Below are 17,604 nucleotides of genomic sequence, written 5' to 3' on the forward strand. Positions count from 1 at the left end.
TCAATCAAAAAGCCTCAAGCTTGGGCCTCATACAAGCCAGCTAAATTCATATCTTTTATACAGTAGATAGACATAGCTTATCTCTATAGAGAGATATTTTTACTACTCTACCACATTCAAACAAACAAACATTTCAATTTCAATCAAAGTCTCCCATTTAGGACTCTGAAAGACATGCTCTGGCACATCCCCAGACTTGTACACTTTCCCTAATTTGGACGAGCATCTTTCTTTCATTTTAGAGGCACGATGGCTGTCATACTTGATCAACCAAGTAGACTCCCCTCTTAATGAAACATCATTTTTTTAGCTTTTCTGTCACTTTTAAATGTTTGTGGTAGAATAGTACAAATACCTCTCTGTAGAGATGATTTCATGTCTCTTTACTGTAAACAGAGATTTAATTCCAAGCTTCAACCTTGAGCTTCAAGCAAGGCACCAAAAACAATTAATTTCCCTAGTTAGTTCCCCGAACTACATTAAGCTCTGACTTCCACTAGGGATATGTAGGCATGAGGTTCACAAGGAATCTCAGCGAGCTAATAAAATACCAAAAATAGTCAGTCTGTCTATCTGTCTGTCTTTCTTTAATCAATTCAATTCCTTCTCCTAACACAAAGGAGAAACTTTCCCAATCATTAGCAGCAAACACAAACACAATGACACAGAGAAGGTTCCTGTAGAGTACTACAGATATGTAGGGTGTTTAAACACTTCCCTATGTATAACCGACCTCCCGGACTCCAGAATTTCTAGTCTAGGTGAAATCCCCACACTTAGCAAACTCCTAGGGTTTAGTTGAGATCTTTTTTCCCCTTTCCTACTCGTAGGACAAATAAGAAAGTTCGTGTGATATCGTAGGAAGAACTGAAATAAAATTCATCCCACCACGGGCGCATTCTCCTTCCAAATTTCGCGTGAAGGGTTTAGCGTGCCGTCCTCCCAAGTGAAACGGGGAGGTAAAGAAAACGACCACCACAGAGTAAAGAAGTGAATTCTTCAAACTATAACTCTTCCCTTGAAAATTCGACTTCCACTTTGAAGGTAAGCCTCAAACTCTGAACTCTTTAATTCATGCATCATAAATGAAAACTTGAGATACTAGTTAGTTTCTGCACCTATGTAGATCATTAACCATCATCCAATTGCATCATATCATGCACATACACGATTTCAAATTAAATTTCAGTTTTATGGTTCTTAGGGTTCATACGTATGAATTTTGAGTTACACTTAAAATAAATGAAATCAACGACCACCATCATGTTCTTTGTTAAAAATCAAGTGAAAACCATGTTTGGATCATCCCATTTGGTTGAGAAATGAGATAGTTAGGATTTTGAAATTTCAAAAGCTTGAGGTTGAAGATGAAGATGGTGGCGCGAAGGTTTTCAAAATTATGGGAAAAGTGTTTATTTTAATATATTATAAATTGGATGCATTTGATAAACAAGTCATACGCATGGCTCAGTTGGCTTTGTTTTCAGTTGTTCACTCCAAGGGCGGGGATTCAAGCCTTAGCTGGCCCATCCCTCATTTTTTATCACTTGTTTTTTTAATTTTTTTTCACAACTTCAAACAATCATATCTCATAGGAAAAATAGTCTTTTTTACTCCAATTTTTGCACACTTCTCAATTATCCAACATATTTTGACATCATACAAAAAAATTCCAAAAAAATGTTTTATTTGATATATTTTTATTAGGTTAAATAAGTGATACTTTTTAAGTATTTTTAAATTGTTTTCTTCTTGATTTTTCAAAACTTAATCAATTTTAAATAATCTTGTGAATAAAACCTACTTTCATAGGTCTTAATTAAGTGTAGATAATATTTCTTAACTTAATTAATCTTTCTTTGTCATTCAAAACTTTTTTTACCAAAACTCTTGATTAAATAGACGCTCAGGGTTTTTCAGTCAACAAAAACCCTTCAAAATCAAAATTTTCATTCAATACTTCTTTTGGGCCTCTAATAGAGTGTAAGTCACATCCCTTCCTTCTTACTTCTTTCTTTTATCTGTTTTACATAAACAGTTTATTAATGGGCTTCTTGATTATTAAAAAGTGTAAGACCTTAAAAAAGAATTTGTACATACAGTTCAATTTCAAAAACCAGTTGGGCATCTCCTTGAGTATAAGCCCCATCTTCTGTACATATTTTATTTGTTTTAATAACCTTATTTTCTGTAAAACCTTCTCATCTTTTTTAATCTCTGATACAAAGAGGACGAGCATTATTCCAGGTAAAACTGCTCTTAGACCTTTAGGCCTCTCTTCTGAGTTATAAGCCTCAAGCCTTCACTTCGATTTTCATTTGTTTTTCAAAACAAAACTTTGGTAATAAAAGGAGCATTATTCTCGGTGAAACGAATCTTAGACCTTTCGGCCTCTCTTCCAAGTTATAAGCCCCAAACTTTAATTCTTCTTTTTCAAACATCAAACTATTTTCAATCAAAACTTCAATTGTTATCAACCTTCAACTGTTTTTGAATAAACTTCTCATCTATTTTCAATTCAAATATTTTGGGCATCTCCTTGAGTATAAGCCCCATACTCTGTAAATATTTCATTGGGCTTCTCCCTGAGTATAAGTCTCATCCCTTCTTTCTCATCTCAGATTCATGGGCCTCTATTACAGTATAAGGCCCAACACCTTTTGTTCATACAGTAAATAAATCTTTTGGGCTTCTCCATGAGTTAGACCCAACACCTTTTGTTCATACTGTAAATAAATCTTTTGGGCTTCTCTTGAGTTATAAGACCCAACACCTTTTCTTTTCAATAAAACACTTCACTGTTTCCATCCAAAACATTCAACTGTTTAATAAGGCACTATGCACATATCAGTTTTGGGCCACCTCTTCATATTGTGAAATTTTATAGCTTTCATTTACTTCTTTAAATACTTTTTCAAATATAAACTGTATATATATATATATATATATATATATATATATATATATATATATATATATATATTTATATATATACTGCTTAGATCTCCGTCAAAGAGAAACCTAAGATAGACAAACTATATATATATATATATATATATATATATATATATATATATATATATATATTATAGGACTATGACCAGGATTGAGGATTACTTCCCGGTGAAGACTCTCCTAATTAGACAACATAGATTCCAGCCACAAGATGAATTATTCCCGATGAAACATCTTGAAACCCTTTGATCAACCAATAGGGCACATCCACCTGAAGAGGATTAATTCCCTTTGAAACCTCTTACCCCTTTTGCTTAAAGCCAAATTAGGTAAGCCAACATAGCTTTCTCTTGTGCTACAACAAGGGCCCTTGATGACCCTCGATTAGCCTCATCTTGGGCTCACAATACAAGGACCCACATGCTTCTTATAAGCATATCCCTTCAATTTCCTCTAGAGCTTGTATACAAGGACCCACTAGGCTTCTTAAAAGCATAAGACAGGTCTTTAGTCACCTTTATCCAAACTCCTGTGAGAATCCAAATCCTTCAAATACACAATCACAATCATTCAAGTATTCAAAACCCTCTCACTATATCAACCCTTGGAACCAAGAGATATGCAAAATCTCAGTAACCTATCTTCCCTCAATAGAGTCAGCCTCAATCTTGGGCTTTGTACAAGACAAAAAAAAACATTCTTTCAACAGTTACAAGGATTCAAATCTTTTTCCCCAGCTGTGACAACCAGAATTTGTTTCCCCAATTTCCTTCCTCAGAAGAGTTATCCTCAATCTTGGGCTTTGTACAAGACAGAAAATATAGTCATCCATAGTCTCTAGAACTTTGTTTCCCCACTGAGTCAGCCACAATCTTGGGCTTTGTACAAGATAGAAAAACATTATGTTCCAATAGTCAAAGGATTCAAACCTGTGGATTTTTTCCCAGTAGAGTTAACCTCAATCTTGGGCTTTGTACAAGACACCAAAACAAACTGTCCTGCAGCTTTTCAAAAAATATAGTCTTTCAAAACTCATTCCTCACAGAGTCAGCCTCAATCTTGGGGTTTGTACAAAACACAAACTACCATGCAGTATTCCAAGTGTACTCCCAAGTTGAGTCAACTTTAATCTTGGGATTTAAGCAAGGAGTATCTCACTCCCCTCGAGGTTAACTTCAATCATGGACTTCATGCAAGAAAGAAACAAATTCCTTAGTGAGTCAGCTTCAATTCCGGGCTTAGTACAGAGCAGACAAAATTCACCAGTTTCCACTTAATAGAGTATCCTCTTTGAGTCAGCCTCAATTACGGGCGTAGTACAAAATATACAAAACCCTTCAGTGAAAACAATCCTCAGCCGAAACATCTCCAACAGAGTCAGTCTCAAACTGCCTTTTAAGCCTCAATCTTGGGCCTTGTACAAGACAATCAAAATTTCAGATCTTCTATACAGAAGGGAGACATGATTCATCTCTATAGAAGAGACATTTCTTCTATTACACCACATTCAAATAAACAAACATTATCAATCATTATCAAATCATTTTCCCATTTAGGTGATGTAACTAGCATGTTTTGTTGATTCTAAAATCTAGACTTGATGTCCTTCCCTAATGGTTGGAAATAATTGTTCTTCCATTCAAGAGATTTTGAATGGCATACTTGCTTCGTCCAAGTAAGGCCCCTCTCTTATGAAAAGAACCCTTTTCTGTCACTTTCCAAAAATGTCTGTGGTGGAATAGTAGAGATATCTCTCCGTTCAGATGACGACTTATCTCTTTTTTGTAAACAGAGATCATTTTCAGCTTCAACCTTGAGCTTTGAACAAGGCACACAAAATTCAATCTATTTCCCTATTAGTTCCCCGAATTACAAAAGCCCTGACTTCTATTAGGGATATGTAGGCATGAGTTTTCACAAGGAATCTTTGCGAGCAAACAAACACCAAAAAACAGTCAGTGTATCTGTCTTTCTTCAAATCATTCTTTCTCCTATCACAAAGGAGAAACTTTCTCAGTAAACAAATAGAAAATAACCCAAAATTCAAACGCAAATAGTAAAGGGCTCCCGTAGAGTGCTACAAATATTTAGGGTGATAATACCTTCTCTATGTATAACCAACCTCCCGGACCCTAGATCTCTATATTAGGTGATATCCCCACACCTAATCAACATCACCTCCAAGGTTTATTTTAGTTTTTTTTTCCTTTCCTACGTTCTGCTTAGGATAAATGAAAAGTTCTATTGTAACCGCTTAAAAGATAGGGTAGCAATGTATCACCCCAATTCTACCCAAAGCATTTAGACAAGAAAATATCAAAGTATTTAAATTTCATGCAACACAATTAGGATGTTACACTAAGTAACCAAACAAACACCTAGAAAACAAACGGCCATCAGCGATGCCAAAAGCATACAACACCTGTCTATAAAACGATACATAACACACGGAAGATGTGAACATATATATATATATATATATATATATATATACATATAGCTCTCACTCTCAAAGAGGAGTTTTCCAAAATAAAGTGTTTACAATACACACCAGCACGTCATCACACATACATGTTCAAAAGAGTCATATACAAATAAATAACAACAGACTCCCGCCTACCCGGTGTTACGTATCAGAGCAACCGACAAGACCAACTGGAGAACTACCTCTTCCAAAGGACTCCCAAAGCGGCTAATATGCAGGATGACACTCAAGCATCAAATCAGCAGAAGGGTGAGAATTTAATTTATAATGAAGAAGCATGATAAATATAGTAATGCCAAAAAGTATCATCAAGAATCATACAACAAAGTGATCCACTAAGTCAACCACAATCAATATATAAGTAATGCGACACATGAATGATAACATGAATTATAAAGACAGACAATGATGAATAAGACTCCACTATGCATATGCATGTGGTACCAAATCCGGAGTAAACTCCTCCTTGTCATTATGACAAATACACCTTGTCGAGCATTATGCTGGGACTTTATTCCACTCAGGAAGCCCGCATGCTATTGTCATCGAGCATGTAGATCCCATTGATGACCTCTTGCCACTCAGGCTAATGTACCATTACCGAGCATTAAGCTCCTACTGGTAACCAATGCCCGCAGGCCACCTGTTAATAGCATTCCGCCATTAACGTATTGAAATGTAATGATGCGCAAATATATGACTCTATTACATGACAACAACATCATCAACAATATAACACGATTGCATACTCACGTTACACCGTTTATATTCTATCCAAAAGGATACATCACCAATTGATAACATCGTTATCAATTACATCACACCATAATTACCACACAGGCATTAATAAGCACACAACACACATTCACCGTCAAAACATACTGACCACATCGGCATAAATGATCGCATAATTGCATCACATCAAATTAATATTGGCCATCGGCCCACAACTTCATCAAAACATCAACAACAAGTTGTAATAACAACAATTCAACAATGATAATACATCATTCTCATAACAACAATTACTTGCCATAAGGCTACACATCATGTTAATAACCAAACATCGTCACATATCAAGAATGAACATTCATTAATACATAACACATACGAACATGATTTCATGTTAATCCACACATCAACAACAATTGCAACTAAGCACTATGATTATCTACCAATCATATCGCGCATATAAACAATTTTGTGTCTTTATCAACAACACCTCATAACAAATTAATCACAAGCTAACCAAACCTATACCATCATATAGAACATCCAATTAGCTTCCTAACGCTTCGAACAGCGTATAAAACGGAGTTACAGATCAAAAGTTATGATCGTTACAAAATCTGTCAAAAATTGGAAAAGCTGTAGGTCGACGCATGGAAAACATAGGTCGACGCATTGAACTCCTGTCACCCTCGGGTATGCGCATGCTGACCCAATAGGTCGTAGCAAGGATTTCACAGGTCGACGCATTCTGCAGAAAACGCAGATTTTTGCCTTTTAGGCTGCACAGGTCGACGCAAACCTCTGTGTAGGTCGACCTAAGCTTCGTAGAAACCCTAAAATCACCATTTCCACCAACCAAACTCCTATAAACATTTCTCTAACACCTATACATCATTATAACATCAATACAACACATACATACCATAGAAATAACCTAACATCAAACTTTTCATGATTGATTCATCAATCTTTCTCAAAACCTAATATTTTCTTCAAACTCAATCAAGCCATGGAAATGGAAAAGAAAGCATGATCAATCACTATGACACAACAAGGATATGATTCTATACAAAATATCAACCAAAACATATTTGAATCTTGTTATATCATGAAAACCTCACAATCCACCATTGTTGGTCAAGCTTAGAAAATGAACAAGAACAAGAACAAGACTATAAGAATCATACATTCAAGATAAATTAGATTCACCCCCTTACCTTGGTTTGATTCTTCATCTTCTACAAAACTCTCTTCTTCACTTTCTCTCTTCCCTTTCTTTCTCTCTTCTTTCTTCCCCCCTCTACTCACTATTCACACACAAAATATCTCACTTTCCGGTCCAAACTCAATTGCTCAGAAAAACCCCAAAACGCAGAATATTACCTTAATAATATTTCTAGTACCAAAAATATGAAAACCTTCAATTAAATATTAGTCCTCCATCCCGAACTAATACCGATTGAAACGACTCAAAACGGTAAAATTCCAAAAACGTCACAAACGTCCAAATTAAGCATATACTTATTTTTCCGGGCGTTACAAGCAACACCATGGAAGAAAAAGCGCGCGTACAATCATAGGTTAAGCCTTGAATACAAGATTAGATTCAAGGATGTACTGAAGATCAGAATTGAGATAATCAAGCAAAAGATCATATATCAAGATCCAAGAATCAGAAGTGCCTTCAACAATGAAAGGACTTATTTCTCAGATATGATGTTGCTTATATATCTGATAACAATTTTCTTACTCTTGAAGGATTCTGAAACAAAGTCTGGACAAGCTACAACATCACAAGACTGCTCCAGATCAGAAGTCGCGTATCATATTTCAGAAGAGTTGTTGCTTCTAGTTCTGGAGGAAAAGATTCTGACTCTTACAAGTTACTGATTCTATACTTTACAACATAGTTTCTAAACTACACATCAGAATCATTATAAAAAATATTAAGACAAGTTGATCTCTTCCGAGCTTACTACTTCAGAACCAGAAGTAATTAATTAAAGATAAGATCAAGAAACTTAGTCAAGAAGAAAATAGTGCAACAATACATTACAAATTCCACTATAATCAAATGGGTGTACTATTTTACAAAAGCTGTCTCCCACCAACTCATAATAACGTACCAAACTACAAGACAAAGGAAAGTGACGTATTGTACTATCAACAGTTATGCTTGATTCTATTTGTTGGGAACTAACCATTGGGAATCAAAAGGACCTTCTTATCCTCCAACGTCTCTTTTGAGAGCTATAAAAAGAAGATCAAATCATCCAACTAAAGGTTAACAATGATGACAACGATGTTGTTGTTGTTGTAATCACCTCTAATGTTGATGTCATTGACATCACAATCGTTGATGTAATCGTTGATGTCGTTGGTATCGCTATTGATGTTACTGTTGCAGCTGATGTTCATACTACCATAAAGGCTGTTGTTGTTGTATTTATTAATTTTTGTTTGGCTTAAATGGAATTCAACCAACACAGATTGACAAGAATTAACACATACAGAAACAAGACAAATGCTCAAAAGTTGATGCTTGAGAAGTTAATGCTCATGCTAATCCAAAATGCTATTAGGCCAATTAGTGGATGCTAATGCCTAAGTTGATATGCAGAAGCCAATATGATTGAAGAAGAGAAGAAAGAAGTTTAACAGATGCTACATCAAATTGTAATCATTTTCATCTTTGTAGAATCATTGTAAAAGCAAGGAGTTGTTGCTCATAACTTGCTTAACACTTTTGTGTTGATATCTCTTGTAATTCAAAGTTGTGTAGTCTACTTGTAAGAAGCAAATATGTAAACACAAACTCTTAACTATATGTTGAATGATCCTTGAGTGACTATAGTGTTAGTCATAATTACTCAAGAAGACTATGACATGTTGTCATAGTGAAATCTTCATAGGAGACTGGGTAGCTCAAAGTCTTAAGGAGTTAATGATCGTTATATCTCTTAGGGGACCGGGTAGGTCAGAATTCTTGGGATATCACTAACAGGGTTGCTCAATGTGTTAGTCGTTGGCGGGTTTCCCATGCAATTGTAATCAGATTGGTTTTAACGAATTAAGACCTTGGATAAGGCAAAATCACCTTGGCAGGTGGACTAGACTAGCTTGATAATTTTCAAGTGAACTAGTATAAACCAAATGTGTTCTTTACTTATGTCTATTATATTCTGATCATCATTGGGAAAGAAGCTCTATGAAGACTTAAGTTTCTAAGAAGGAGGAATGCTTCTAGGAAATGTTAAGCTTCTAATAAATAAGAACGTAAAGATTCTAATAAACAAGAGCCTCTCAAGCTTCCGAGTAAGAGTTTTATGAAAAGAAAAATTATTGAAACCTAATTCAAACTCCCCATTTCTTGTGTTTTTCTCAACCTTCGGTACCGTCATTGACTTCTTGCAACGGGACACCACTTCTTGGGCATTTTGATACAAGTGAGCCGGTCCCTTTCTCGAAACCAAAGGCTCATGATACCATTTATTAGGGAGGAGTTTTTCACTATGGAGCATTGATATATAATGTAGGACTAGACATCTTTGTGAGAGACACACCACTTATTCACCCAAAAGGTGAGTGGGTTCTTCCACTTTACACGGCTTTGATACTATTTGTTGGGGGAGTCACTAGGGAGCATTGAAACATAGTGTAGGATTAGACACCTTTGTGAGAGACACATCACTTATTTACCCAAAACCTTAAGGTGGTATGAGAGTGAGTTCTCCCACTTATAAATGTTCAAGTCATCACATTCTTATCCAACGTGGGACTATTTTCCCACTTACTCACACTCGCATTATTATTTTAAAATAATTAACAATTGTCTTTATTTGAGATACAAAATATTTATTTTCAAATGTCAAAATTAAATTTATATCATTATTATTCATTTTATAATTAAATAACTCATTTCAATTTTACATGTATATTTAAATAAAATTTATATAGCATCAAATAAATTTATCTGGATGAACACATAAACATCTTGCTACATGCAGATCAAAATATAGTGAGGACCTAAAGATTCTTCATTACCTTGTACAGCTAGTGTAGCAACCTGCCCTAAAAATTATAACTTAGAGAGTCGTCACCTATTCTACCAAGGCGAATAGGAAACCTCGCGCAGTTAAGAGATCAGGGTAAGATATTATATTCAGGTCGAGGGAAGGTGTTAGGCACCCTCAACCCTTTCCTAAAGGCTAACATTTCAAAGATAAAGGTTTATGGCAAAAGATAAAGAGAGATGACAGAAGTTAATAGAGTTAAAAGGCTAATTATATGAACATGATTAGAGTTTGGAAAAGGGGGACTCGCCTTGTTGCCAAGTGCCTACGTATCTCCCTAAGGAGAATCAGAGTCAACGTAGTTCGGGGAAGGGTTGTACGCCCTTAGAATTTGAATTGAAGGTGTTTGAAATTGTTTGTGCTTTGAAAAGCGTTTTTGAATTGTCTAATTGATGAGGATGAAAATCCATAGTTTAGTATTGTGGTTTTGAAAGGTTTTGAGGAGTGTTTTAGGATGTGGGCGTACAACCCTGATTTTAGTATGCACTATTAACCGCGATAATCGATTGGTTCAATTACCATAGTTAACAGATTAGTAGTTGTATCGTTATCAATTTTAATCAATTGATTTGATTATCACTAATAACGAATTAGGATATTTTTAATAATTTTTAATAATTAATTTGTATCGCTACCCCTCGTAATCGATTGATTCGATTAAAAAGAATAACGATTTAAAGTTAGAAAAAAGAAAAGGTTAATCATCACAACTAATAAGATAGTTGCAACCATTTAACCAAATAGAAATTAATTTTATTTTAATTAAATAGCATTTTAATTAAAATAATTGTTGACCATAGCGATTAATTGATTTAATCGGAACGAACAACAAATTAGAACTTTTAATATAAATATCATATAATAATTTATTTAAAAAACAATTATTATTATACTAATAAATATAGTTAAAAGTATTTTAATTTAAACAAATAAATAATCAAAATTATTGAATTTATTAGGGTTATGATTTAATAAGGTTAGGCTGCAGGTGCATGGTAGAGAGATTAATTTTGGATCCTTGGATCTGGCTTAGTGATGATTTAAGGGTTAGATTTTGAGGGAGCATGGTATGCCATAGGGTTGTGTGCGCATGTGATGACGAGAGAAAATTTGGTAAAATATTGTAAGGGCCAGGGATAGAACCCTGGACCCTGGGATTACTAAGCTCGCACCTCACCACTCCAACCAACTCAATTAGTTGTATACAGCGTTGCAAACAGAGATAACATATACACATTGCCAGCTAACCCCAAAAACAGGCGCGCAAATTCAAATCGCCCAATGGCGTTGCGCCACCTCGTCATCGTCCCCAATGGGACTGTAAAACCTGTGAAATTTTGCTACGAAATAGCTACGAGTTTGCTCGTAGCAAACGAAACTTCCAAAATAACGAACAGCGCCCAGACCTAAATAAATAGGGCGCGACCATCTCTTTCTCTTCGTCTGAATCTCACGATCCTGGCTATACCTTTATTTCCCCCTAATTTAAACCCTAACGAAAACCCCTAAATTGAACCCTAAAAGCTTGGATCGGCCTCCAATGGCCGATCACTCTGGAACGCGCCAAAACTCAAACAATTAATCCAGAAACAATCACAACACTTAAGAAAAGCCAAACATACAATCAAAACCACAAGAACATGCTTACATGATGCTAATCGAACCAAGATTTGAAACGACTTACTTTGGCTTAGTGGAGAAAAATCTGAGGGTGCTGAGGCAGTGTACCAATCCAAACACGTCCAGAATCCTCTGGAGAAGCTTTTGCAATCTACAAATCGTGTTGAAATGGCCTAATTCTCTGAAACCGGTTTTGAGTTCCTTGAAGAAATTTTGCGTTCCTGCGAGTATGCCCTTTTCTCAATTTTTCGTCCTCTATTCCATTGGCTTCTATTTTCTACTTATAGAGGAACAAAATTAGGTCAACAAAGAGAGCCTCAAACCTTTGCATTCAATCTTGCCATATTTGATAATTTGATTTTATTTCTTTTATCCAAACCTTCTATTCTTGCCCCAATCTTGTGCCTATCTTTTTTCACTCATTTAATCACGAAATTGGACTATATTTTGCCATTAATACTGATTGGAATCAATCAAAATATCTCCCTTACCAAATATTTGATCTTTATCTTAATTAAATCATTAAAATATGAAATAAAATCCTTAAAAAATCAAATGAAAATATTTAATTTCGTGACATGTGTCTTGGGCAGCCTAAATATCTTATGGATCAAGTTTGGATTACAAAACATAGGCCCACTTGTAAAATTTTCCAATTTGAACCTTCTTATTTCACACTTTGCCTCCAAAAATCACCCAACTTTGATCAATCATATCTCACTCAATTTTTAAGCTATGAGGGAGTTCTAAGACTTTTTGGAAACCTCAAGAGGTCCTCTATAAGCCACTTTGGAATATATTTTTCATTTGGAGCTTTTATCTTGATCATATCCTCTTTGGGAAAAAACTGCTTTTGGAGGATGCTTGAAAATGACCTGTAATCTTTTGCATTGTATCTCTCAAATGAATCATTTCTAGCCCTGGCTTGTGAGAGACAAAGTTGTAGGGAATCCAATTTCCTTCAAAATGGGATTTGAGTGGGGCATTTTTTATGTTCCATGTGAAAGTTATGCTCAGTCGAAGTTGGGTTGACTTTCTCTTAAAAAACCCTAATTTGAACCTTTTTGTATTTGTTCATCTCTGAGTTTCTATTAATGGAATCATGATCATTCTTTGATCAAATGATGGTTATGCACCTCTACACTTGATGTTTGACTAATGATCATAGGTTTGAATCATGCTTTGATTGTAGTTGGCCTTTAGGATTGGATCAGTTGACTGTGGATCTTGGGATTGTTTGAGCAAAGCTTTGGGATTGAATCTTGAACTTTGAATCATTATACATGGAATATGGAAGGCAAATTTTGGGGTATGACAGCTAGCACTTAAAAAGTGAACCGATCTACTAGCTCGTGTATATGTATTGACAATTGGCTGTTAATTTAAGACAATTTCTTTATCCACCCCCTATGGTGAAAATTCTTGCCAGAAATTCCAAAATACCCTTCGGAGATGCATCTCCAACTATTTGAGATTTTGATTAATTCAGAGATGCATCTCCGAAAACACCAAAAAAATTGAGATTTTGATTAAATCGAATATGCATATCAGAAAAAACTCCAAAAAATGGTTAGAGGTTTTTTCGAATATGCATATCCGAAAAAATTCCAAAAAATTGAAAAATTTAAGATATTGATTAATTTAAATACCATAAAATTGATATAATTTATAAGTTAGAATAATAATAATGATAGTTATATTGTTGATATTTCTATTCTAATTCCAATTAAAAATTAAAAAATAAAATTCATAAAAGATTTAATTATTTTTTAATACATAACATATTAATAATTACTAAAATTATAACAAATACACAACAATTATGATTATATAAAAAATAAACACATTAATAATTATTCAACAAAAATTTAAAATAAAAGAGATCAAGTAAGAATAAAATTATTTACTACTTTATTCATATTTTAATATAAATTACATAGTTTTTAAAAATAATAAATAGAAAAAAAAATTAAAATTATTTTAATATTTAATTATGATAAAAAATCATTTTTCACTTAGTTTAAAAAATTTATAAGAAAAATTTGTCTTAATTTTATTTAGTGAATAAATTATTTATTTAATTTTATATAATTAAAATTTTATTTATGAAATATAATAAAAATATTTTTCATTTATATAAGTTAGTAAAATAATTTTTAACTTTAAATTTATTTTGGAAATTTTGTTTATAAAATGAATTTGTTTAATTATAAAATTATTTTTAAAAATTAGTTTATGAAATGATTTTTTTATGTATCATAAAAAATAATAAATAAATATTTTTATTATTATTATTATTAATATTATTATTATTATTATTATTATTAATTTTATATATAAATATAAGGGGTTGATTTAAATATTTATTTGTCTAATATTATCATTATATCTTGATTATAATGATTTATATTTAATAATATATTTTAATTAATACAATTGATTATATTATTAATTGTATTGATTCACCTTGATTTTAATTTTTTTAATAATTATTGAGTTTTTTCGGATAAGCATATTTGAAAATTTTCAAATATAAAATTGGAACATGTATCTCCGAAGACATCCCTTTCTAAAAAAAATGTGTCTTCATATGTGAATATCTGAAGTTACATTTTTTCTAAAAAAATGTGTCTTCAAATATATATTTTTGAAATAACTCTTTTTTTTCAAAAAATGTGTCTTCGAAGATGTACTTCCAAAATATATAAGTACATCCCTTTCTCCTGGTGGTCATGTTCTCAGAGAATATTTCTCTAACGATATTCTAGTTCTTTCTTAGATGGGAACGATAATAATTCTATTGGTGAGGCCTAATTAGGCAAAATTGCTTTTGTTCATCTGAGGGTCACTCGTGAGTCTCTCTCATTTATTTGGCCCTTCACACTCTGCTGGGATTACATCCTGGGACGAACTGATAATTCAATATTTTATTAACACACAGAATTACACATGATTGGGATCCTTGCAAGGCCAAGGTTAGGCGCCAAATGGAGTTTCTTAAGGTGTCATGCGCGTCTAGGGATCACCGGATGGATTGCGAGTTGCTTATGATTACATATGTTTTTTATAGTGCAACTAAAATGGAAAGTGCTATCATAGAGGTAGGTATGCCTCTTGATTTGGCATTCGTCCTTGTGGATTCTAACAAGAGTACTCTTAGTAATTTTGGCGGGTGCTCAATTCCCTTTTATGATTGTCTGTTTACTCAAATTAATTTCAGGTTACCCTTTGATGAATTTACAACGAGAGTTTTGAGGAATTTGAATGTTGTGTCTTCTCAATTGCATCTGAATGCCTAGGCTTTTGTGAAAATTTTCCAGCTCTGGTGTGAGTATCAGGGTTGAAAATCCTCTTTAAAACTTTAGTTTCTAGATTTTTGTCGTGGAACGTACTTGCCTAGAAAAGGTTCAAAAATTAAGGGTTGATTTTGTTACAATAAGAGGTCAAGCGATTTGCTGATTTTCTTGAGAATTGGACATATTTCAAGAATCAGATTTCTTGCTACGTCTTCGGAGTGATAAGGCTTATTTCGCTATCTGTAGGGTCCTCGAGGATGAGTATGAGATGCCTGATTTCTCTCAGGAGGGAAAGGCTACTTGTGGGAATATGATTCAAAACAATTGTCCTTGGCCCAATTTCAACCGAGGGTTCATACCTATGTCGTCTCTACAAATTTTTTACCCTTCTGGAGATATTAACAAGTTATAATTTGCAAGATTTCAAGGAAAATCTCAGCTACGAGGAAGGGGTTAGTCCTTCGGATTTCGGATCCTTAATGAAAAAGAAGTGGTATATTGGTATCCAAGCTATAATAGGTATTGTGGGTGCTAACGAGAGAAAGGAACTTTTCTATGATGAGAGGTACTTAACACCAATATGCTTTATTTTATATCTCTTAAATTGGTTTTTACTGACCCTTTGGTTTACCCTTTTTCAGACTCGATGGCTTCAAAGGTATGGCCGCGGTGAGAAATCTCTTTGGTTGGCAAAATGCTCGGTAAATGGCTGATATGGATACATCTCCCATAAGGGATCAATCAGATAGATTTTTGGGCGAAGTTAGAGATCCATATACACATCAATCTTCCTCAACTCCTCGTGGTCGGGGTGTATCCTCTTCTATAGAGGCGCACAAAGGACCAGAAGATTAGGTCCCAATTAACAATGATAAGAGACGTTGAATCTTGACTCTCTCAAGTGGTAGAATCCTAGTAAGAGGCTCAAGCCTTATGATGTTTCTCCCTTAAGGCGTGTTGTTACTATTGTTGGGGGCCTAGCTACTCCCATCAAATTACATGATGTCTTCCAGTCTTTGATACCCTGAACCTTACTAGAATTCAGAGCCTAATTAGAGAGACCTCTCCTTGCTCTAAAATCTCTTTGATGTCGAAAAGATGGAGCTAATTTTAGATGTTGCATTCACATGTTCTGCATCGCTTCCTTGATATCAATGGCAATTATGATTCACGATGGCGTTCTTACATCGAGTAATCTCCCTATGGAGAGGGACCTCTTTAAGGGTAAGTGTGACTTAGTCGTCCTTGATCGGTCGCGGTTGCAGGAGAAACTATATGAGTTTCAGACAGAAGTGGATATGATGTATGATCTACAAACGTAAGCAGCCGCCTATAACACACCATTTGCTTTGGCTGCTAGGGTGTCTAAGCTGCATATGTCTTTGGAGACCAAAGAGAAAACTATCAAGGAGGGGAAAGTTGTTTTGGTAGCTTTGGCTTCTCAACTAGTTGCAAGTTGAGACCCTCTAAAGAAGGAGAAAGATTCTCATTCTAAGGAGCGGGGAATGCATGCTGAGAAGTTGAAGGTAATGTAGAAGAGGATCAATGAGGTCATGGACGAGGGTTTTAAATCCATCTTCGTTGCTTTTTAGGATGTTGATTATAAGGTGGAGTTTATGATGAGAATAGTAGAGAGAGTGCTTCTCACTACAAGTCCTTAGGTGATAAGAACAGAAAAGTTCAATTCAGAGGAAAGCCTTATGGAGACAAAGTAAAGTAGAAAGCGAGTTATGACACGAAGTCGAGTGAGGGAGGAACTCCTACTTCGAATAGATGCTTCAGGTGTGGTGTTGAAGGTTATCGTGCTTCAGAGTACACGAATTCCGAACTGAAATGTTTCAAGTGAGGCAAGACAGGTCACAAGGCTAATGAGTGTAGAGTTGGTTCAAATTTGACTTGCTACAACTATGGTGAGCAAGGGCACATTAGCACAAAGTGTGAAAAACCGAAGAAGGAGCATGTGAAAAGGAAAGTGTTTGCATTGTCTGGTTCTGAGACTACTGCTTATGATAGGCTTAATCCGAGGTATGTGCTTTATTAATGGTACACCTTTGATATCTATTATTGATACTGGTGCGACACATTCATTCATTTGTTTGGATTGTTCTATGAGATTGAATCTTGTGTTATTTGATATGTGTGGAAGTATGGTTATTGATACACATGTTATGGGTTCAGTGACTACTTCATTTGTTTATTTGAACTGTCATATCAATATTTTTGCTAGGGATTTGGGGATTGATCTAGTGTGCCTTCTGTTAGATCAACTTGATGTTATTCTTGGTATTAACTATTTGGAGTATAATTATGTTTATATCAACAGTTTTAACAAGTCGATTATCTTTCCTGAGATTATTGTGGAAGAAGATTTTTTTGTCTGCCAAGCAAGTTGATGAGTCTGTGCAAGATGGTGTTGTGTTATTTATGTTGTTAGCAACCTTGG

General features: G+C 34.5%; 1 protein-coding gene across 1 annotated transcript in view; it reads left to right on the forward strand.

The window, feature by feature from the left end:
- The window catches only part of LOC131614147 (uncharacterized), a 78,260-nt gene extending 62,394 nt beyond the window's left edge, over positions 1 to 15,866 (forward strand). Inside the window, exons 7-8 of the mRNA XM_058885774.1 lie at positions 15,601 to 15,726; positions 15,803 to 15,866. Coding sequence (XP_058741757.1) covers positions 15,601 to 15,726; positions 15,803 to 15,866 — 190 coding nt within the window. The remainder of the gene's footprint in view (positions 1 to 15,600; positions 15,727 to 15,802) is intronic.
- The last annotated feature ends 1,738 nt before the right edge of the window (positions 15,867 to 17,604 follow it).

This window comes from Vicia villosa, linkage group LG6 (assembly GCF_029867415.1).
Source record: "Vicia villosa cultivar HV-30 ecotype Madison, WI linkage group LG6, Vvil1.0, whole genome shotgun sequence".
In the NCBI taxonomy this organism is placed as follows: domain Eukaryota; kingdom Viridiplantae; phylum Streptophyta; class Magnoliopsida; order Fabales; family Fabaceae; genus Vicia; species Vicia villosa.